General features: G+C 47.0%; 1 protein-coding gene across 2 annotated transcripts in view; it reads right to left on the bottom strand.

Moving 5' to 3' along the window:
• The window catches only part of cop1 (COP1 E3 ubiquitin ligase), a 304266-nt gene that overhangs the window by 244439 nt on the left and 35972 nt on the right, over nt 1-23855 (bottom strand). For both annotated transcript variants that reach the window (XM_078217921.1, XM_078217922.1), the window contains exons 3-4: nt 12505-12569; nt 5837-5956 (exon numbers count right to left, since the gene is read on the bottom strand). In XM_078217921.1, coding sequence (XP_078074047.1) covers nt 5837-5956; nt 12505-12569 — 185 coding nt within the window. The remainder of the gene's footprint in view (nt 1-5836; nt 5957-12504; nt 12570-23855) is intronic.

Genomic DNA, 23855 nt, shown 5'->3' with positions numbered 1-23855 from the left:
CCCCAGAACATTAGCTGAGTTTCTGGATTAACAGTCTAGCGATAATATCACTAAACCATTGCCTCAGCGTTTCCTCCGGGTGCTCGGGTTTCCTCTTAAAATTCAAAAATGTGCAGATTAGGTGGATTGGCCATGTAAATTGCTCCTTGGTTTCCAAAGATGTGCAGGTCCCTCAGGTCTGCTCCACCATTCATTGACAACATTGCTGATCTGATTGTAACCTTGACTCCACATTTCTACCTATTCCCACAAGAGGAAACATCCTTTCCACATCTGCCCTGTCAAAATCGCTCAGGATCTTAAAGAGAACAACAGAATCCCTGCAGTGCAGGAGGAGAACATTCAGCACATCTGCACCGACTCCCACTATCCTCCACTCCATCCCCGTTAACCCCACACATTTATCCGGGCCAGTCCACCTTCTTTGGACACTAAGGGGCAATTTAGCATGGTCAGTCCGACTAACCTATACATCTTTGGACACCAAGGGGGAATTTACCTTTGCTAATACACCTAAATTGCTCATACAACCAAAACTGTACACAATACTCTAGATGTTGTCTCACCCAACACCCTGTATAACCTCTGTATAACTGAAGCATAACTTGTCTACTTTGGTAATCAATTCCCCTTGCAATAAACAACAACATTCTTTTAGCTTTCCTTATTACTTGCTGTATCTGCATATCAGCCTCTTGCTACTCGTGCTTAAACTCTGAGATCCTTCTGAATTTGGGTTTCGCAATCTCCCACAATTTACATAATATGCTACTTTTTATTCTTCCTGTCAAAATGGAGAATTTTACATTTTCCCACTATATGGGCGGCACGGTAGCACAGTGGCTAGCACTGCTGCCTCACAGTCCAGGGACCTGGGTTCGATTCCCGGCTTGGGTCACTGTTTGTGTGGAGTTTGCACATTCTCCTCGTGTCTGCGTGGGTTTCCTCCGGGTGCTCTGGTTTCCTCCCTCAGTCCAAAGATGTGCGGGTTAGGTTGATTGGCTATGCTAAAATTGCCCCTTAGTGTCCTGGGATGCGTAGATTAGAGGGATTAGCGGGTAAAATATGTAGGGATATGGGCGTAGGGCCTGGGTGGGATTGTGGTCGGTGCAGACTCGATGGGCCGAATGGCCTCTCTGTACTGGAGGGTTTCTATGATATTCTTCCACATCTTCACTCGCTCACTTGTCCTCGTCTTAGAAATCATAGAAACCCTACAGTGCAGAAAGAAGCCATTCGGCCCATCGAGTCTGCACCGACCACAATCCCACCCAGACCCTACCCCCATATCCTACCCGCTAATCCCTCTAACCTACGCATCTCAGGACACGAAGGGGCAATTTTTAGCATGGCCAATCAACCTAACCTGCACATCTTCGTGACCTTGGTATCTTCAATTTAGCAACCATTCCTTCAGTCCCCTCACCCAAGTCATTTAAATAAATTGTAAAAAGGTGAGGCCCCAGTACTGATCCCTGTGGCACACCATTCATAACATCCTGCCAAACAGAAAATAATCCATTCATGCCTACTGCTTCCTGCTAGTTGGCCAATTTTCTGTCCATGCCAATATTTTAACCCTTAAACCATAAGCTTTTATTTTCTGCAATAATCTTAGACATGGCACTTTAGTAAAATCTTTCTGGTAATCCAAGTCCACCGGTTCCCCTTTATCTGCAGCACAGGTTACTTTCTCAAAGAACTCTCATAAATTGGTTAAACATGTAGTTTCCAGCTTTCTGTATCTCTCCCTTTTTGAAAATATAAATTTGCTATTTTGCATTTGAATGGAACCTTTCACAAAACCTAGGGAATTTTGGAAAATGAAAATCAATGCATCAACTATTCCATGTACCACTTCTTTCATGAGCCCAGGATGAAGTCTAGAGCTGGACTGCTGTCAGCTGCAGCTTCAAAATTTACTCACTTCTTCCCTGCCATTTCATGATTTACAGTTATTTCTGGTATATTTCTTATATTCTGTATAGTGAAGACAGATACAAAATACCAGTTATGGAGGGATTTTAACAAACAAAGAACAGTACAGCACAGGAAACAGGCCCTTCGGCCCTCCAAGCCTGCACCGCTCCTTGGTCCAACTAGACCAATCGTTTGTATCCCTCCATTCCCAGGCTGCTCATGTGACTATCCAGGTAAGTCTTAAACGATGTCAGCGTGCCTGCCTCCACCACCCTACTTGGCAGCGCATTCCAGGCCCCCACCACCCTCTGTGTAAAAAACGTCCCTCTGATATCTGAGTTATACTTCGCCCCTCTCACCTTGAGCCCGTGACCCCTCGTGATCGTCACCTCCGACCTGGGAAAAAGCTTCCCGCTGTTCACCCTATCTATACCCTTCATAATCTTGTACACCTCTATTAGATCTCCCCTCATTCCCCGTCTTTCCAGGGAGAACAACCCCAGTTTACCCAATCTCTCCTCATAGCTAAGACCCTCCATACCAGGCAACATCCTGGTAAACCTTCTCTGCACTCTCTCTAACGCCTCCACGTCCTTCTGGTAGTGTGGCGACCAGAACTGGACGCAGTACTCCAAATGTGGCCTAACCAGCGTTCTATACAGCAGCATCATCTGACTCCAGCTTTTATACTCTATACCCCGTCCTATAAAGGCAAGCATACCATATGCCTTCTTCACCACCTTCTCCACCTGTGTTGCCACCTTCAAGGATTTGTGGACTTGCACACCTAGGTCCCTCTGTGTTTCTATACTCCTGATGACTCTGCCATTTATTGTATAACTCCTCCCTACATTATTTCTTCCAAAATGCATCACTTCGCATTTATCCAGATTAAACTCCATCTGCCACCTCTCCGCCCAATTTTCCAGCCTATCTATATCCTGCTGTATTGCCCGACAATGCTGTTCGCTATCCGCAAGTTCAGCCATCTTCGTGTCATCCGCAAACTTGCTGATTACACCAGTTACACCTTCTTCCAAATCATTTATATATATCACAAATAGCAGAGGTCCCAGTACAGAGCCCTGCGGAACACCACTGGTCACAGACCTCCAGCCGGAAAAAGACCCTTCGACCACTACCCTCTGTCTCCTATGGCCAAGCCAGTTCTCCACCCATCTAGCCACTTCTCCTTGTATCCCATGAGCCTTAACCTTCTTAACCAACCTGCCATGTGGGACTTTGTCAAATGCCTTACTGAAATCCATATCGACGACATCCACGGCCCTTCCTTCATCGACCGTTTTTGTCACTTCCTCAAAAAACTCCACCAAATTTGTAAGGCACGACCTCCCTCTTACAAAACCATGCTGTCTGTCACTAATGAGATTGTTCCGTTCTAAATGCACATACATCCTGTCTCTAAGAATCCTCTCCAACAACTTCCCTACCACGGACGTCAAGCTCACCGGCCTATAATTTCCTGGGTTATCCCTGCTACCCTTCTTAAACAACGGGACCACATTCGCTATCCTCCAATCCTCAGGGACCTCACCCGTGTCCAAAGAAGCGACAAAGATTATTATGTGGAAAGGTTGAGTAGGTTGAGCCTGAACTCAATGGAGTTTAGAAAAATGAGTGGTGACCTTTCAGATGTAAACCATCCCAATGATACAGACCCCACTTTCCCCAGTACTGTGCCCCGCCAACTCTAAGCCAACGCTATCACCCTAATCTTTGAACCACACTGTCATTCCTCTAATCTTATTTGCCTTATCCTAGGTAATCCACGGATTATTACAAAGAGAACCTTTGAGGTTCTTACTTCTCAATTTGATGCCCCGTTCCTCAGCTCAGAACCTCGTTCCTTTTCATGCCTGTGTTGTTGCTGTCTACATGGATCATCCCCATCCCACTCGAACTTCCTCTCCATCCGTAAGCAGATGCCCTGAACCCAGGCACTGGGCAGGCAACCAGTAATCTGGACAAATCGCAATCTCTACCATCTAGAAAAAGTACAATAGAAACCACCAGCTGGAGGTTCCCCTCCAAGACACTCAGCATCCTGACTTGGAACTATATCGCTGTCCCTGGGTCAAAATCCTGAAACTCTCTCCCTAACAACACTGAGTGTACCTACACCTCAGGGACTACAGCTGTTAGAAATCATAGAAACACTACAGTACAGAAAGAGGCCATTCAGCCCATCGAGTCTGCACCGACCACAATCCCACCCAGGCCATACCCCCATATCCCTACATATTTTACCCGCTAATCCCTCTAATCTACGCATCCCAGGACACTACGGGGCAATTTTAGCATGGCCAATTAACCTAACCCGCACATCTTTGGACTGTGGGAGGAAACCGGAGCACCTGGAGGAAACCCACACAGACACGAGGAGAATGTGCAAACTCCACACAGACAGTGACCCAAGCCGGGAATCGAACCCAGGTCCCTGGAGCTGTGAAGCAGCAGTGCTAACCACTGTGCTACCGTGCCGCCCTGTTCAAGGCAGCAAGCCACCACTACCTTCTCATAGGCAATTATAGATGGGTAATAAATACCAATCTTATCAGTGGACAACCCAAGAACAAATAAATAACTTTGAGGCAGTTTTTTTAACGTTGCGTAATCGACTGAAAAGTGTTTTGGGACGTCTGAGGTCACTATGTAAATGCAAGTCTTTAATTTACTTGTTCAAAGGAGACCAGCCCCAGATTTTCCAGTCTCTCCTCCTAAGTGGCGTGGTTGGGAGTGAGATGAACAACTTTATGATAGAAAAAAGGAAAGCTTTAACAAAGTTCTTAAACTAAAGAACATAAGAACATAAGAAATAGGAGCAGGAGTAGGCCATCTAGCCCCTCGAGCCTGCCCCGCCATTCAATAAGATCATGGCTGATCTGACGTGGATCAGTACCACTTACCCGCCTGATCCCCATAACCCTTAATTCCCTTACCGATCAGGAATCCATCCATCCGCGCTTTAAACATATTCAGCGAGGTAGCCTCCACCACCTCAGTGGGCAGAGAATTCCAGAGATTCACCACCCTCTGGGAGAAGAAGTTCCTCCTCAACTCTGTCTTAAACCGACCCCCCTTTATTTTGAGGCTGTGTCCTCTAGTTTTAACTTCCTTACTAAGTGGAAAGAATCTCTCCGCCTCCACCCTATCCAGCCCCCGCATTATCTTATAAGTCTCCATAAGATCCCCCCTCATCCTTCTAAACTCCAACGAGTACAAACCCAATCTCCTCAGCCTCTCCTCATAATCCAAACCCCTCATCTCCGGTATCAACCTGGTGAACCTTCTCTGCACTCCCTCCAATGCCAATATATCCTTCCTCATATAAGGGGACCAATACTGCACACAGTATTCCAGCTGCGGCCTCACCAATGCCCTGTACAGGTGCATCAAGACATCCCTGCTTTTATATTCTATCCCCCTCGCTATATAGGCCAACATCCCATTTGCCTTCTTGATCACCTGTTGTACCTGCAGACTGGGCTTTTGCGTCTCATGCACAAGGACCCCCAGGTCCCTTTGCACGGTAGCATGTTTTAATTTGTTTCCATTGAGATAGTAATCCCATTTGTTATTATTTCCTCCAAAGTGTATAACCTCGCATTTATCAATGTTATACTCCATTTGCCATATCCTCGCCCACTCACTCAGCCTAAAGGAAGACAAACATCAAAGCCCAAAGGATATCACCCTGATCACAAGGACAAAAAGTGAAAAATTATACTTGAAGCTACTGTGTTTGAATGGGTGCTAGTAACATAGCAAGGAATGAGAAACTTCTATATCTGGGCAACTAACATTTGCCCCATTTTTATCCTCTCCCCCTCCATGTCGTCTTTTTAGCCTGTTTCCTCATACCACCTGCTGCCCTCAGATAGAATCAGTTACTCACCGCTTCCAGCTGTTGCTTCTTCTGTATTATAAGCTCCAGCATGAGGTTTACATTAGGAAGATCGAGACTATCCTGGTCTGTGATTAACACATCCTGTATCGCCTGCCATCGGTGTCCATTCTAGAATAGAAAGCAGATCAACTTAAAATTCACCAACATTCAATCAAATCTGCACACAACATCCCCCATTCCTTCACAGTACATTGCAGAATCCTCAAAATACTGCTTTTCATCTCATTACAGTCACAATTAGGAACAGGCCATTCAACCAACTTTTCTAGCCTGCTTCATCATGAAATAGGATTGCGGTTGATCTGATTGAGCCTGAATTCCACCTGCCTCCCACCTCCCTCCCTATAATTCTCGACTCCTTTGAGTCATAGAGGTTTACAGCATGGAAACAGGCCCTTCAAACCAACTTGTCCACGTCACCCAGCTGGTCCCAATTCGCCGCATTTGGCCACTATCTCTCTCCATCCATCTTACCCTATAACTGTCAAAATTATTTTGAAACGATAAAATTGTACCCATCTCTACTACTGCCTCTGGCAGCTCGTTCCAGACACTCACCACCCTCAATGAAAAAATTGCGCCTCTGGATTTTTCTGCTTTATAACTCTCCCCAACGCCCTACCATTAACTGAGTAGATCTTGCCCCTATTCAATCTAGCAAAATGCATCACCTCACATTTATCTAAATTAAATGTCATCTACCATTCATCGGCCCAATTGATCAAGATCCTGTTGCAAACCTCGATAGCCTTCTTCACTGTCCACTATGCCACTAATCTTGGTATCATCTGCAAACTTCCAAAACATGACTCCTAAATTCTCATCCAAAACATTGATATAAATGACAAATAACAGTGGACCCAGCACCGATCCCTGAGGCACACCGCTGGTCACAGGCTTCCAATTTGAAGAACAACTCTCCACAACCACTTTCTGTCGTCAAGCCAATTTTGTATCCAATTGGCCACCTCACCCCGGATCCTATGAGATTGAACCTTATGCAACAACCTACCATGTGGTACCTTGTAACGGTCTTGCTAAAGTCCACATACACGATGTCGACTGCACTGACCTTCTTGGTGACCCCTTCCAAAAATCTCAATCAAATTCAAGAGACATGATTTTCCACTCTCAAAGCCCTGCTGACTGTCCCTAATCAGTCCTTGCCTCTCTAAATGCCTGTAGATGCGGTCTCTCAGAATACTTCTAACAACTTACCCAGTAGAGGCATTAGGCTCACCAGTCTGTATTCCCAGGCTTTTCCCTGCAGCCCTTCCTAAACTAAGGCACAACATTTGCCATCCTCCAATCTTCAGGCACCTCACCTGTGGCTGTCAATGATTCAAACCCTGGAGCATAGGAGACTGAGGGGTGATCTTATCGAGGTCTATAAAATAATGAGGGGCATAGATCAGCTAGCCAGTCAACATCTTTTCCCAAAGGTAAGGGAGTCTAAAACTAGAGGGCATAGATTTAAGGCGAGAGGGGAGAGTTACAAAAGGGTCCAGAGGGACAATTTTTTCCCACAGAGGGTGGTGAGTGTCTGGAACAAGCTGCCAGAGGTAGTAGTAGAGGCAGGTACAATTTTGTCTTTTAAAAAGCATTTAGACAGTGACATGGGTAAGATGGGTATTGAGGGATATGGGTCAAACGCCAGCAATTGGGACTAGTTTTGTGGTTAAAGAAAAAGGGCAAAATTGGCAGGTTGGGCTGAAGGGCCTGTTTCCATGCTGTAAACTTCTATGACTCCAAATCTCTCCGCAAGGGGACCCACAATTTCCTCCCTAGCATCCCACAACGCCCTGGGATACACTTGATCAGGTCCCGGGAATTTATCTACATTGATGTGCTTTAAGACTTGCAGCACCTCCTTCTCTGTAATATGTATACTCCTCTCAAGACATCACTATTTATTTCCCCAAGTTCCCTCATATCCATGCCTCCAGTGCTGGGGCCACTGTTATTTGTCATTTATATTAATGATTTGGATGAGAATATAGGAGGCATGGTTAGTATGTTTGCAGATGACACCAAGATTGGTGGCACAGTGGACAGTGAAGAAAGTTATCTCGGATTGCAACGGGATACTGATCAATTGGGCCAGTGGGCTAACGAATGGCAGATGGAGTTTAATTTAGATAAATGCGAGGTGATGCATTTTGGTAGACTGAACCAGGGCAGGACTTATTCAGTTAATGGTAGGGCATTGGGGAGAGTTACAGAACAAAGAGATCTAGAGGTACAGGTTTATAGCTCCTTGAAAGTGGAGTCACAGGTGGACAGAGTGGTGAAAAAGGCATTCAGCATGCTTGGTTTCAATGGTCAGAATATTGAATACAGGAGTTGGGACATCTTGTTGAAGTTGTACAAGACATTGGTAAGGCCACACTTGGAATACTGCGTACAGTTCTGGTCACCCTACTTATAGAAAGGATATTATTGAAGTAGAAAGAGTGCAGAAAAGACTTACTAGGATGCTCCCGGGACTTGATGGTTTGAGTTATGAGAGGCTGGATAGACTGGGACTTTTTTCTCTGGAGCGGAGAAGGCTAAGGGCTGATCTTAGAGGTCTATAAAATAATGAGGAGCATAGATCAGCTAGATAGTCAATATCTTTTCCCAAAACTAGAGGGCATAGTTTTAAGATGAGAGGGAAGAGATACACAAGGGTTCACAGGGGCAATTTTTTTCAGAGAGGGTGATAAGTGTCTGGAACTAGCTGCCAAAGGTAGTAGTAGAGGTGGGTACAATTTTGTCTTTTAAAAAGCATTTAGACAGTTACATGGATATGGGCCAAATGCGGGCAATTGGAACTAGTTTAGGGGTTTAAAAAGGCGGCATGGACAAGTTGGGCCGAAGAGCCTGTTTCCGTGCTGTAAAACTGTGACTCTTGACAGTATAAGGCCCAAACATTCTAGACAGTTAAGTGGGCAAGATTGGTATAAAGGGATATGGGCCAAACATGAGCAATTGTGATTAGCTTAATCGTAAAACCGGGCAGCATGGACAATTTGGGCAAAGGGCCTGTTTCCATGTTGTGAGCTTCTACGACTTTATGACCACTGCTACACAAATTCAAACATGACAACCGCTCTATCGCCCGCCCACACTTTGGCAAATCAGACCACAAGGCCTGCTCTTGGCTTACAAGCAAAAACTGAAACGGGAGAATCCGTCAAAGAAAGCCGTGCAATGTTGGTCAGAGGAATCAGATGATGCCCTATGGGAATGCTTCCGAGTCAGTAGACTGGTCAATATGTTAAAACTCTGCAACCAGCCTGATTGAATACACCACTACAGTAACCGACTTCATTATTAAGTGTTTAGAAGACTGTGTGCCAAAGAAACAAATGTGTGTGTTTCCCAACCGGAAACGATGAATATCCTCTGGTTACTCAAGTCTAGGTCCGAGGCATTCAAGTCAGGCGACCCTGGCCTATACAAGAAATCCATATATGATCTACGGAGATCCATCAAAGATGCCAAAAGCCAGTACAGACCAAGCTAGAGTCCCAGGCGAGACACACGGACTCCCACTGACTATGACAAGGTCTGGAAGACACAACTGGCTACAAGACATGTAAAGTTGCCGGCACCAATGCCTCCCCCCCCCCCCCCCGCCCCCGATGAGCTCAACGCATTCTATGCCCACTTTCAGCCCAAGTTGGGTAATAGCACGTGCTCCACCCCAAAAGCCTCAGACGAACCTATATCCGAGCTCACCAGTGCAGACATCAGAGTAGCCTTCTCGAAAGTCAACCCACGGAAAGCGATTGGCCCGGGTGTGGTACCTGGACGAGCATTCAGATCCTGCATGGACCAGATGGTGGGGGTACCTGCAGACATCTTTAATCTCTCTTTAAACCAATCTGAGGTCCCTTTCTGCTTCAAGACGACGACCATCATCCCGGTACCAAAGAAAAGCCCAGCAGCGTGCCTTAATGACTACCGCTCGGTGACTGACATCCATCATTATTTGATTTTTGATTTGATTTATTATTGTCACATGTATTAGTATACAGTGCAAATTGTTGTTACTTGCACGCTATACAGAAAAAGCATACCGTTCATAGAGAAGGAAAGGAGAATGTGCAGAATGTAGTGTTACAATCATAGCTAGGTTCTCGAGAAAGAGTGCAAGGTAGCTATGAAGTGCTTCGAAAGATTAGTCATAGAATGAATGAATTCCGGCCTCCCAGAAGACTTGGATCCACTCACAACAGATTGCCTATCACCACAACATGACCACAACAGACTCCAGCTCCCTGGCCCTACACTCAACCCGGGGACACTTAGATAACAGAGACACCTATGTCATAGAATCATAGATTCCTGTCGGGTGGACAGGACATATCCAGGGATGGTCTTGGTGTTGTCTGGGACCTTATCAATAAGGTATGGTTCCTTAAGAATGACTATGCCGGGCTGTTGCTTAAAAGTAATGTAATAATCATGGGGGACTTGAACCACACATCAGTAGCAGCTCCAAGCCTATTTGTTATCATCTCGGGCAAAAGCAGAAAGTCAGAGGACTACCATAACCTACAAAGATATGTAGAGGATTAGGTCGTATTGAGGAAGCAGGAAGGCTGCAGAAGGACTTGGACAGGCTAGGAGAACGGGCAAAGAAGTGGCAGGTGGAATACAATGTGGAAAAGTGTGAGGTTATGCACTCTGGAAGGAGGTATGGAGGCACAGACTATTTTCTAAATGAGGAAATGCTTAGGAAATCAGAAACACAAAGACTTGGGAGTCCTTGTTCAAGATTCTCTTAAGGTTAACGTGCAGGTTCAGTCGGCAGTTGGGAAGGCAAATGCAATGTGAGCATTCATGTCGAGAGGGCTCGAATACAAGAGCAGGGATGTACTTCTGAGGCTGTATAAGGCTCTGGCCAGACCCTATTTGGAGTATATAGGGGCGGCACGGTAGCACAGTGGTTAGCACTGCTGCTTCACAGCTCCAGGGTCCCGGGTTCGATTCCCGGCTCGGGTCACTGTCTGTGTGGAGTTTGCACATTCTCCTCGTGTCTGCGTGGGTTTCCTCCGGGTGCTCTGGTTTCCTCCCACAGTCCAAAGATGTGCGGGTTAGGTTGATTGGCTAGGTTAAAAATTGCCCCTTAGAGTCCTGGGATGCGTAGGTTAGAGGGATTAGCGGGTAAATGTGTGGGGGTAGGGCCTGGGTGGGATTGTGGTCGGTGCAGACTCGATGGGCCGAATGGCCTCCTTCTGCACTGTAGGGTTTCTATGTTCTATAAGCAGTTTTGGGACCCGCATGAGGAAGGATGCGCTGGCCTTGGAAAGGGTCCAGAGGAGGTTCACAAGAATGATCCCTGGAATGAAGAGCTTGTCGTATGAGGAATGGCTGAGGACTCTGGGTCTGCACCCGTTGAAGTTTAAAAGGATGAGGGGGGGTTTTATTGAAACTTACAGGATAATGCGAGGCCTGGATAGAGTGGACGTGGAGAGGATGTTTCCACCCGTAGGAAAAACTAGAACCAGAGGGAAAAACCTCAAGCCAAAAGGGACAATCCTTTAAAACAGAGATGAGGAGGAATCTGCGGAACTCTTTGCCGCAGAAGGCTGTGGAGACCAGGTCACTGTGTGTCTTTAAGACAGAGATAGATAGGCTCTTGATTAATAAGGGGATTGGGGTTATGGGGAAAAGACAGGAGAATGGAGATGAGAAAAATATCAGCCATCATTGAATGGCGGAGTAGACCCGATGGGCCGAGTGGCCGAATTCTGCTCCTATGTCTTATGGTCTAACCGTCATGCACCACAAGCTGTTTATGTCTTCCTGTATTTTAAAAGAAAAAAGAGAATGAAAATCAAATACAAGTACAGCACAGGAACAGGCCCTTGGGCCCTCCAAGCCTGTGCCAATCATGATGCCAGAACTAAATTTAAAAAACTTTCTGTCCTTAGTCCACATCCTTTTATTCCCTCCCTATTCATCCAGATGCCTCTTAAATGTTACTAATTTGCCTGCTTGCACCACCACCTCTGGCAGCTCATTCCAGGCACCCACCACTGACGGCATGAGAAACGTCCCCCGCACATCTCCCTTAAACTTTTCCCCCCATCACCCTGAACTTGTGCTCCCTTGTAATTGACACTTCCACCCTTGGAAAAAGCCTATTTGCCCCGTCAATGCCTCTCAATTTTGTAGACCTTTATCAGGTCTTTCCTCAGCCTCTGACTTTGCAGTGAAAACAATCCTAGTTTACTCAACCTCTCCTCATAGTCAACACCCTCGAGACCAGGCAACATCCTAATGAACCTTCTTTGCACTCTCTCCAAAGCTTCCACATCCTTCTGATGGCGTGGTGACCAAAATCGCATGCATTATGCTAAATGCAGCCTAACCATTTGTTTTATATAGCTGATGCAGTCCGCTCATTAATATCCCTAAAATTAATACCAACTGCAAATTCAACTACCATGCCCAAGTCCAAATACTCTCTGTATCCAGTGAACAATGGAACCACTTCTCAATTCCTAAGTGTCAGCAGTTATCCTTAACTCCTGTCTTTTGATCCATTCTGTGAACTATGACTTGAATCCCTTGTTTGACAACTTGCTGAATTGAAGGTTTCCCACTAGGGTACATTCAGCACAAGTCAGGCATTTTGTATCATACTGTCCATCGGTACTTACCGGGTGTTCAAGTTTAAGTCGTTTTTCTTCAGATCTTTGCTTCTGTTTCAGGATTAGTTCATTAACTACAAGAGAACAGGGTATAATTACCCAGGTTATAATCAAAAGTTTAAGCAAACAAATCTGTTGTAAGTTTGCCTTCAATTAATGAGCATGGGCTAGTCCTCTTCACCTTGCCGCAACTGAGAAATCCACCGAAGATACCCACAGAGCAGGAGGTGGGGACTAGAGAGCAAGCCTCCATCCACTGCCCCAATTAAATACTCTCAGAACAGTTATAGCATGGGGTTAGATACAGAGTAAAGCTCCCTCTACGCCAAGCATTGTTTGAAAATTTAAAGCAAGTAGCTTCAGGCCGATTGGTCAGGGCATTGCCCTAGGAAATTAACCATTGGATGGCTATCATTTCATTGTGATTCTGCAATTGGGCAAACATTTGTTCCCCTGAGTTGAGGGGTCAATCACAAGGGGGCATAGGTTTCTGCTAAGGGGCAGGAGATTCAGAGTCACAGTCAGAGTCATAGAGTCATACAGTGCAGAAAAGTCCCTTGGGCCCATTGAGTCTGTACCAACAATATCTGCCACTAAAGACGCTAATCTCATTTTCCAGCAACTTGTCCCATATTCTTGAGTGTTATGTTATTTCAATTGCTCATCCAAATACTTTTTAAAAGGTTATCAAGTTTCTGGCCTCCTCTACCTTCCCAGGAAGTGCACTCCAGATTCCCACAACCCTCCGAGTGAAAATTTTTTTTACTCAAATTCCCTCTGAATCTCCTGCCTCTTACCCTAAAACAATGCCCCTGATGATTGGCCCCTCAACCAAAGGGAACAGATGTACCCTGTCCATACCCCTCAATGTTAAGCATCTCACTCATGGCACATGTGCACAAGCTACATATATGAATATACAGGGCCCTGTTCTTTGCAGACAGAAAGAGCATGTATATGCCTGATTCAGCCGAACAAAAATAAGCCATTTGCTGGTTCATTCCTCAGGGGGGCCCTTCCCACAGCCTCTGCATCTACACACAAGTTCCCTTCTTCACCTTGGGTGGCACGGTAGCACAGTGGTTAGCACTGCTGCTTCACAGCTCCAGGGTCCCGGGTTCGATTCCCGGCTCGGGTCACTGTCTGTGTGGAGTTTGCACATTCTCCTCGTGTCTGCGTGGGTTTCCTCCGGGTGCTCCGGTTTCCTCCCACAGTCCAAAGATGTGCGGGTTAGGTTGATTGGCCAGGTTAAAAATTGCCCCTTAGAGTCCTGAGATGCGTAGATTAGCAGGTAAATATGTGGGGGTAGGGCCTGGGTGGGATTGTGGTCGGTGCAGACTCGATGGGCCGAATGGCCTCCTTCTGCACTGTAGGGTTTCTATGATTTCTATGATAGGTCCCACTTTTTCCTTAATATCTTACTATTAATATATTGGTAAAACATTTGAGTTTTCTTCAACTTAATTGCTAATTTTTTTTGTGTCCTCTCTTTGACTTCCTTTTCTTGGTACCTGTACTTCCTATATTCATCTCGGCTATCTGCAATGCTTCGTTCTTTGTGCCTATCGTACACTTCCTTTTTCTGTTTGAACCTCCCCTATGTTCTTCTAGACAATCTGGCAGATTTAGATTTGGACAGTAAGAAGTCTCACAACACCAGGTTAAAGTCCAACAGGTTTATTTGGTAGCAAATACCATAAGCTTTCGGAGCACAGCTCCTTCGTCAGATGGAGTGGATATCTGTTCTCCAACAGTGCACAGACACAGAAATCAAGTTACAGAATACTAATTAGAATGCAAATCTCTACAGCCAGCCAGGTCTTAAAGGTACAGGCAATGTGGGTGGAGGGAGCATTCAACACAGGTTAAAGAGATGTGTATTGTCTCCAGACAGAACAGCTCGTGAGATTCTGCAAGATCAGGGGGAAAGCTGTGGGGGTTACTGATAATGTGACATAAATCCAACATCCCGGTTTAGGCCGTCCTCATGTGTGCGGAACTTGGCTTTCAGTTTCTGCTCAGCGACTCTGCGCTGTCGTGTGTCGTGAAGGCCGCCTTGGAGAACACTTACCTGAAGATCCAAGACTGAACAGAACGGATTACTGCAAAGAAGTGTACCAACAACTGAACAACAAGGAACACTACAGACAGTTACCCACAGATCCGACCAAAGAACACACCCGTCAACTCAACACTCTGATCAAAACCTTTGATCCGGACCTTCAGAGCACCCTCCGTGCTCTCATCCCACGTACTCCACGCGTTGGAGATCTCGACTGCCTCACAAAAATACACAAGGCAAACACACCCAGCCGTCCCATCGTTTCAGGAAATGGAACCCTGTGCGAGAACCTCTCCGGCTATGTCGAGGGCATCTTGAAACCCATTGTACAAAGAACCCCCAGCTTTTGTCGCGACACTACGGACTTCCTACAGAAACTCAACACACATGGAGCAGTTGAACCAGGAGCACTCCTAGTCACAATGGATGTCTCGGCACTCTACACCAGCATCCCCCACGACGATGGCATTGCTGCAACTGCCTCAGTACTCAACGCCGACAACTGCCAGTTTCCAGATGCAATTTTACAACTCATCCGCTTCATCCTGAACCACAAGGTCTTCACCTTCAACAACCAGTTCTTCATCCAGACACACGGAACAGCCATGGGGACAAAATTCGCACCTCAATATGCCAACATCTTCATGCACAGGTTCGAACAAGACTTCTTCACCGCACAGGACCTTCAACCGATGCTATACACGAGATACATCAATGACATTTTCTTCCTTTGGAGTCATGGTGAGCAATCACTGAAACAACTATATGATGACATCAACAAGTTCCATCCCACCATCAGACTCACCATGGACTACTCTCCGGAATCGGTTGCATTCTTGGACACACGCATCTCCATTAAGGACGGTCACCTCAGCACCTCACTGTACCGCAAGCCCACGGATAACCTCATGATGCTCCACTTCTCCAGCTTCCACCCTAAACACGTTAAAGAAGCCATCCCCTACGGACAAGCCCTCCGAATACACAGGATCTGCTCGGATGAGGAGGATCGCAACAGACACCTCCAGACGCTGAAAGATGCCCTCATAAGAACAGGATATGGCGCTCGACTCATCGATCAACAGTTCCAACTCGCCACAGCGAAAAACCGCACCGACCTCCTCAGAAGACAAACACGGGACACGGTGGACCCTTCGTCGTCCAGTACTTCCCCGGAGCGGAGAAGCTACGGCATCTCCTCTGGAGCCTTCAACATGTCATTGATGAAGACGAACATCTCGCCAAGGCCATCCCCACACCCCCACTTCTTGCCTTCAAACAACCACGCAACCTCAAACAGACCATTGTCCGCAGCAAACTACCCAGCCTTCAGGAGAACAGTGACCACGACACCACACAACCCTGCCACAGCAACCTCTGCAAGGCGTGCCGGATCATCGACACGGATGCCATCATCACACGTGAGAACACCATCTACCAGGTACATGGTACCTACTCTTGCAACTCGGCCAACATTGTCTACCTGATACGCTGCAGGAAAGGATGTCCCGAGGCATGGTACATTGGGGAAACCATGCAGACGCTACGACAACGGATGAATGAACACCGCTCGACAATCACCAGGCAAGACTGTTCTCTTCCTGTGGGGGAGCACTTCAGCAGTCACGGGCATTCAGCTTTGGATCTTCAGGTAAGCGTTCTCCAAGGCGGCCTTCACGACACACGGCAGCGCAGAGTCGCTGAGCAGAAACTGATAGCCAAGTTCCGCACACATGAGGACGACCTAAACCGGGATGTTGGATTTATGTCACATTATCAGTAACCCCCACAGCTTTCCCCCTGATCTTGCAGAATCTCACGAGCTGTTCTGTCTGGAGACAATACACATCTCTTTAACCTGTGTTGAATGCTCCCTCCACCCACATTGTCTGTACCTTTAAGACCTGGCTGGCTGTAGAGATTTGCATTCTAATTAGTATTCTGTAACTTGATTTCTGTGTCTGTGCACTGTTGGAGAACAGATATCCACTCCATCTGACGAAGGAGCTGTGCTCCGAAAGCTTATGGTATTTGCTACCAAATAAACCTGTTGGACTTTAACCTGGTGTTGTGAGACTTCTTACTGTGCTTACCCCAGTCCAACGCCTGCATCTCCACATCAGATTTAGATTTGGCAGCACCACTTATCTTTGGAAGGGTCATGTCTACTTCGTACATTTAGGGTCTTACTTTTTAGAGCTTGTGGTTTTCCACTGAATTATCCTCTGAGTGCTGTCCAGTCCACCTCAGGGAAGTCCCTTCTCATTCCTGCAAAATTTGCCTTCCCCCAGTTCAAAAGTCTTATTCCTGCTTTATTTCTATCCTTTTCAGCAGGGAAATGCTGGAGTAGGAAAAACAAGTGCAAGAATTATGACAAAAAGGCCATATTGCCAAAGCATGTTCGACACAACAAACCTCCTCTACTCCAAAAAATTGAAACATCCAAGTCTGCAGGAAAATCTGAGATAAGAAGCAAAGATGAAGGCATCTTAGAAGACAATATGCCAAAACAAGTGTTGATGCTAGTTTTGTCGGTACAGGGCAATTGACAACATGTTAGGGTATTCTCAAAACTTGACGCTAAACTAGTCAAAATGGAAGTGGATAGTGGGGCTGCAGTTTAATTGATATGAGACAATTTATATTCAGAAGTTAACTCACTTACCATTTAAACCATCAAATGTTATCCGAAGAACATACACACAAGAGGATTAACGAGGATAAAAGTGGAAGTGAGAGGACAAACAGCAGAATTGCCTCTCCGGGTTGTTTGTGGAGACTTTGCTGTTTTATTTGGTAGCGCGTGGCTGGGAAAAATCAAACTCAACTGGGGAGCTGTAGATCAACTAGTCGATAGCAAGACTGACCGACAGCAAGTTTTGAAAAAGTACGAAGGATGTTGAAAACTGGGCTCATGACTGGAGTTGAAGTCCAACTAAAAATTAAGTCAAGCGGTTTGCCAAATGGTCTGAGTCAGAACAGTATCAAATGCCATCAGATCGAAAGACAAAGAAGAACGAGAAAAACTTGCCAAACAAGAGTCATGGAACCTGTTTACTATAAGTGACTGAACAAAGAACAAAAGGAAATTACAGCACAGGAACAGGCCCTTCAGCCCTCCAAGCCTGCACCGACCATGCTGCCTGGCTGAACTCAAACCCCCTACCCTTCTGGGGACCATATCCCTCTATTCCCATCTCATCCATGTATTTGTCCAAACGCCCCTTAAAACTCACTATCGTATCTGCTTCCACTACCTCGCCCGCCAGCGGGTTCCAGGCACCCACCACCCTCTGGATAAAAAACTTGCCTCATACATCTCCTTTAAACCTTGCCCCTCGCATCTTAAACCTATGCCCCCTAATAATTGGCTCTTCCACCTTGGGAAAAAGCTTCTGACTATCCACTCTGTCCATCATGCCCCTCAATCTTGTAGACATCTATCAGGTTGCCCCTCAACCTCCGTCGTTCCAGTGAGAACAAACCAAGTTTCTCCAACCTCTCCTCATAGCTAATGCCCTCTATACCAGGCAACATCCTGGTAAATCTTTTCTGTACCCTCTCCAAAGCCTCCACATCCTTCTGGTAGTGTGGTAACCAGAATTGAACACTATATTCCAAGTGCGGCCTCACTAAGGATCTATAAAGCACCAACATGCCAATTTTTAAACTCAATGCCCCGGCTGATGAAGGCAAGCATGCCATATGCCTTCTTGACTACCTTCTCCACCTGCATTGCCACTTTCAGTGACCTGTATACCTGTGCATCCAGATCCCTCTGCCTATCAATATCTTAAGGGTTCTGCCATTTACTGTATATTTCCTATCTGTATCAGACCTTCCAAAATCCATGACCTCAGATTTGTCCGGATTAAACTCCGCCCAAATCTCCAACTGATCTATATCCTGCTGTATCCTCTGATGGTCCTCATCGCTATCTGCAAATCCACCAACCTTGGTGTCATCCGCAAACTTACTAATCAAACCAGTTACATTTTCCCCCAAATCATTTATATATATTACAAACAGCAAAGATCCCGGCACTGATCCCTGAGGAACGCCACTTGTCACAGCCCTCCATTCAGAAACGCACCCTTCTGAGATATTATGGGGTTAAATATCGCACGCTGCTGTGAGCTGATTCCGAAATAACAAGCCTAAGACATCTGTGATTAACAAAATTACCCATCAACAATTCTCGTTCTTTCAACATAACCACATTACGACCTTAGATATGGTTAACCTGACTAGAACTAGAACTAGTGATTAGCTATATTGTATCAGACCGCATGTGATCATGAGGATTGTAAGACTTCATAAAGGGGGACTGTCCCATTGTTCAGGGCGCCTTTGCTACCTGACTCCCAGCACTGAGTGGAGGTTACGTAGCAAAGACTTGCCAGCTTGCATATGTAAGAATAATAAAGAACTTTCGAATCGGACAACGGTTGGGGTTTTGCCTTTGTATCAAGGACAGAAGAGTCTCGAAAACGAACATAAAATTTGGCGCTGCAGAGCAGGGTTCCAACATATGCAGACGTCCTCTGAGGTGGACTGAATAAGCGATCGTCTGGGTGTCGGTGACATGAGACGGACGGGCCCACAAGGTAAGATGAACCTTGGTCTCTCTCACTGAACTAATACTCAGTCGACCCCTCATCCCCCGAGGCCCTGGATTGACGGAACCCAGAGACGACTTACATCCTTGAACACTGACTAGTCCTACACCAGGTGGTTAGAGTCCCCGGGTTTATTCAGTAACATAACGGAGGTTCAAGTCCCCCACACGTACCTCGAGGTAAGAGTCCCCAGGGCTTTGGTATATCAAAACTGGGAGGTTTTGAGTCCCCCGGTTGACCGGGGTTCGAGTCCCTATGTCAGTAGAATTTGAGGTTCGAGTCCTCTGAGACATAGTAAAAGGTGGGAATTAGGTGAAGTTGGAGTAGTGACTACTTGTGCCGATCGAAAGGAAGTGCCTGTCTCAAACGCACAGCCTTAGACCGGTTAAGAGGGGAAAATCCCCCACGTGCAAGTCAGGACCCTGAAGTGGGCGTCGGGACAACAGGACACTGAAGATCGTGAAGCACAAGTGGTCAAAGTCTTCTAACAATGGGTCAAACTTTGGATAGGTCAGGGGATGGGACCCCTTTATATAAAACGCGTCGTGAAAACCCAAAGGACGAGGAGCGACTCAGACGCTTGTCAGGGTGTTTAAACAAAAAGTTGGGAAAGGAAAATTGGGATTTGGATACGTGTATTAAAGCAGAGGGGGCTATTTGGAAACGTAATACAGGAAGTAAATGGAAAGTTTTAATGTCTTTATGGAGAAAGAAAGCCGATGAACTAACCAAAAAATCAAAGCTGGCTAGCTGGGAGGATAATGCACGTAGGAGAGGGATCAGTGAATGTGATGATGAAGGGAAACCCAAAACTTGGGAAATGTTGAAGTGGAAATGTGACAAGTATGAGAAGGACAAAAGAGATAGAGCAGAACAAGAGAGGTTGGAAAGGGAGAGACGAGACCGAGAAAAAGGGCTAGAGCAACAGGCCAAACAAAAGAAAGATTAAAAAACCAGAGGTACCGCCCGACATATCTGGCATGCCATTCTTGTTCCAAAGTACTGACACCGATGAACAACAGGAGGAGGAGGATTGGAGAAGGCAACCTAGCGCTCCGACCGCCCCCCAAATCCAACCCCAACCTGTCCAGGGCCAACCAACTCCACCTCCCCCTCCTCCGCCTTATACCGCAGAGTCCGAAATTCTGAAGTCCGAAGCCCCTGTTCAACCTCCTGTTTTGCCGACCCCGACAACATCTGATGGCCCCTGTCCAACAAGCTACCTCAGGACCTGGCACCAGCTCTCACGAGGGCTCCACACAGGGGTCGTTCACTGACCCGATAGCCTGTAGAACCCGATCTCGTACTACCCGTACGAAACTGAGCTGAGGAAAAGCCGCATCCCTTTAGGACCCATCGGCGCCGACGAGATAATTACTGTGATTCGGAAGACAGTGACGATTATGATGGTCCCGATTCTCAGGGAAAGGAGGGTGACGACTGGGACGATGAAGAAGAAGATTATTGCTACTCCCCTCGCCATAGGAGGGAGACGAGGGAGAGGGGTCCCCGTAAACCACCCAAGGGACGTAACAGACAGTTCCCCAATCGCACTGTCCCCAACCCAGCGGCGGAGCAGAACACTCCAGCTGCCCAACAGACTCTGCAAGTTTCACCCTGTGTTACAATCCTACCGGAGCCTCATTGGAATTGGCTGCCATTTTTGCCCCTTACATTGACTTGTGTATGCCTGTCACTGTAGTGGGCTTTGTCGAGGGGAAGGAAGGGTCGGCCTGCCTTGTACCGGTCCTGCCTTACCTCTGGCACCAATCGGGCCTCGTGTCCCCTCACATTACATTGACCGTCAATCCAAGATACAGGGCCAAATCCTGAGGGTTTCTGGCACGCCGATTCATTGAACAATCAGACCCCACTATTAAGGGCCCCCCACAACAGTTGCCTGATGGCCTCCTAAGATACTATTGCAGATCCTTCACCGTGACTGGCCCTTTACATCACCACCACCCACACCACAACCCCTCTGACGAACCCTCGGAAGACCTTTGGTCCGCTTCCAAACATGAGGTCGGGTTTACCCATTTCCCCGGTTGAAGTACAGGTTGTCCCTGGAGCATCCCTTCCATCAATACCTCAGTACCCCCATAAACCTGAGGCGGAAAAAGGCATTACCGCCCTAGTGGAGTCTTTCCTACAACAAGGAATTTTGGTCCCCTGTCAATCACCCTGTAATACTCCTATCTTACCGGTCCCAAAGCCAGGCCGCCAGGAATGGCGGCTGGTCCAAGACTTACATCAGATAAATAAAATAGTTAAACCCCTGCATCCCATAGTCCAGAATCCTGCCACCATCCTCAGCCATATCCCCCCAGATTCAGGCGTGTTCACCCTGGTTGATTTACAACACGCGTTTTTGCTCTGGAATCCCAATATTTGTTTGCCTTCACCCTCCAGGGTCAACAATACACTTGGACACGTCTTCCTCAAGGCTTTATTCACTCCCCCACCCTCTTCTCTCAACTCTACATCGCCAGCTCCAAAGTCTGGAGCTTCTTGATGGATCTACAGTCATCCAATATGTCGATGACTTGCTTTTGGCCAGTCCGACAGAATCTGCCAACATTGCAGACACAAACAAACTCCTAAATGCCCTCCACTCTTGGGGATATGTTGTCCCGGCCGCAAAGGTTAAACGTACGCAACGGCAGGTCCAATTCCTAGGGACCCTTCTCAGTGCCTCAGAGCGCTCCCTTACTCCAGAACGCATTTCGCCTATCCTCGCGACTCCTCCGCCCACCACCCCATAGCAAATGAGGGCCTTTTTAGGCCTGGTTAACTATTGCCGACAATGGCTGCCCAATGTTACTTTCTTAACCAAACCCGACTCCCCTTGCCTCCTGCAAGGCTCCAAAAACATTTGCCCTTTCAGAGGAGCAACAGACAGCTTTTGGGAAACTAAAGACAGCCCTTGCCACAGCCCCAGCTCTGGGAAGGCCATTATATGATAGGCCCTTCCGGCTTTACGTTGTCATGGAAGGATGTGCCACTGGAATCCTGACCCAGACTCATGGGGACCGCCAACGGCCCATTGCATACTATTCCACTCGTATAGATCCTGTTGCCCTAGGACTTCCCCCTTGCTCACAGGTCCTCCCGGCGATCTATTCTTTAGTGACGGCAGCTGCTAATATTACCCTCCACCAGCCCCTCACCATTTTTACCTCACACGCAGTGGTGGCCCTTCTTACCTCCCATCAGACTCAGCATCTAACCCAGGCTCGGTTAAGCCGTTACGAAGTAGCACTCCCTAATAACCCACTCTTGACGTTCTCCTTCTGCTCCACTATTAATCCTGCCACATTTCTGACCACTCTTCCAGACGATCTCCCGGAGCCCCCACATGATTGTTTACTAAGAAATCATTTTCTAACCTCCCGTCGTCCGGATCTTACAGACTTTCCCCTCCCTTCCCACGTTTGTTGATGGCAGTTCCTCCCTCTCCCCCTCTGGGAGATGCATTTCTGGCTACTCAGTTGTCAACGATACTACCACCCTGGAGGCGGCCGCATTCCAACCTTCCATCTCCGCCCAAAAGGCCGAACAATTTGCCCTCACCCACGCCTGCATCCTCGCTGCGAACAAATCCGCAAACATATGTACCGACTCCCGTTATGCTTTCGGTGTCACCCACGATTTCGGCCAATTATGGGCCCAAAGAGGTTTCCTTGCCTCTTCGGGGACTCCCATCCAAAACTCTCCTGATGTTCGCAATCTTCTCCAAGCCATCCTCCTCCCTAAACAACTGGCTGTGATTAAATGTGCCGCCCATGCTGCCGATGATTCGACAGTTACTGCAGGCAACACCAGAGCTGACTATGCCGCCAAAAAGGCTGCAACAGCCCAGACTAACACAGCGCCCTCCATGAATAAGCAGGCGATAAATCGCTCGCCTTCTTTGAACAAACCGGGCCTGCCAGATATAGTCACTATTCAGCGCCTACAGGGGGACGCCCCTGCTTCTGAACACAATCTTTGGAAGACGCATGGATGTTCTCATTCTGCATCATCAGGCCTCTGGGTTACTTCAGCAGGCCAAGTTTGTATTCCAGATGCATTACTGCCTTTATTGATTGATTGTCTACACTCTGACACCCACCTGGGAAAGGAGGGAATGAGTGGAATATTGCTTCGTACCTGGTGGCACCCCCGACTAGCCGAGGCTGCTCAGTCTCGCATAGCATCATGCTCAACCTAACAACAAAATAACATTGGCCAAGGCATAAAGTGCTCGCCAGGGAAAACACCCTTGCCGGGTGGCCCATTTGATTGTATTCAGTTGGATTTTATCGAACTACCGCGTGTGCAGTGTTATAAGTATTGTCTTGAAATTGTTGATGTATTTAGTGGATGGATAGAGGCTTTCCCAACTACAAATAACAAGGCCTCGACAGTAGTAAAGTTGTTATTGACAGAAATAATACCGAGATTCGGTGTACCCCAACAGATTAGCTCAGACAATTGCCCCCATTTCGTAGGGAAAATTAATAAGGAACTATGTGACATATTGCACATTCAGCAGCAGTTCCACTGTGCCTACCATCCTCAGGCAGCAGGGATAGTGGAAAGACCCAATGGGGCCCTTAAAGCTAAGCTAGCCAAGCTAACATCTGAAACCGGTCTAAATTGGTTAAGTCTTTGGCCCTCTACCACATGAGAAGAAC

The sequence above is a fragment of the Mustelus asterias genome, chromosome 8, assembly GCF_964213995.1.
Source record: "Mustelus asterias chromosome 8, sMusAst1.hap1.1, whole genome shotgun sequence".
In the NCBI taxonomy this organism is placed as follows: domain Eukaryota; kingdom Metazoa; phylum Chordata; class Chondrichthyes; order Carcharhiniformes; family Triakidae; genus Mustelus; species Mustelus asterias.
Note: the sequence above shows the minus strand (reverse complement) of the source record. Positions and strands in the feature narration are given on the sequence as shown.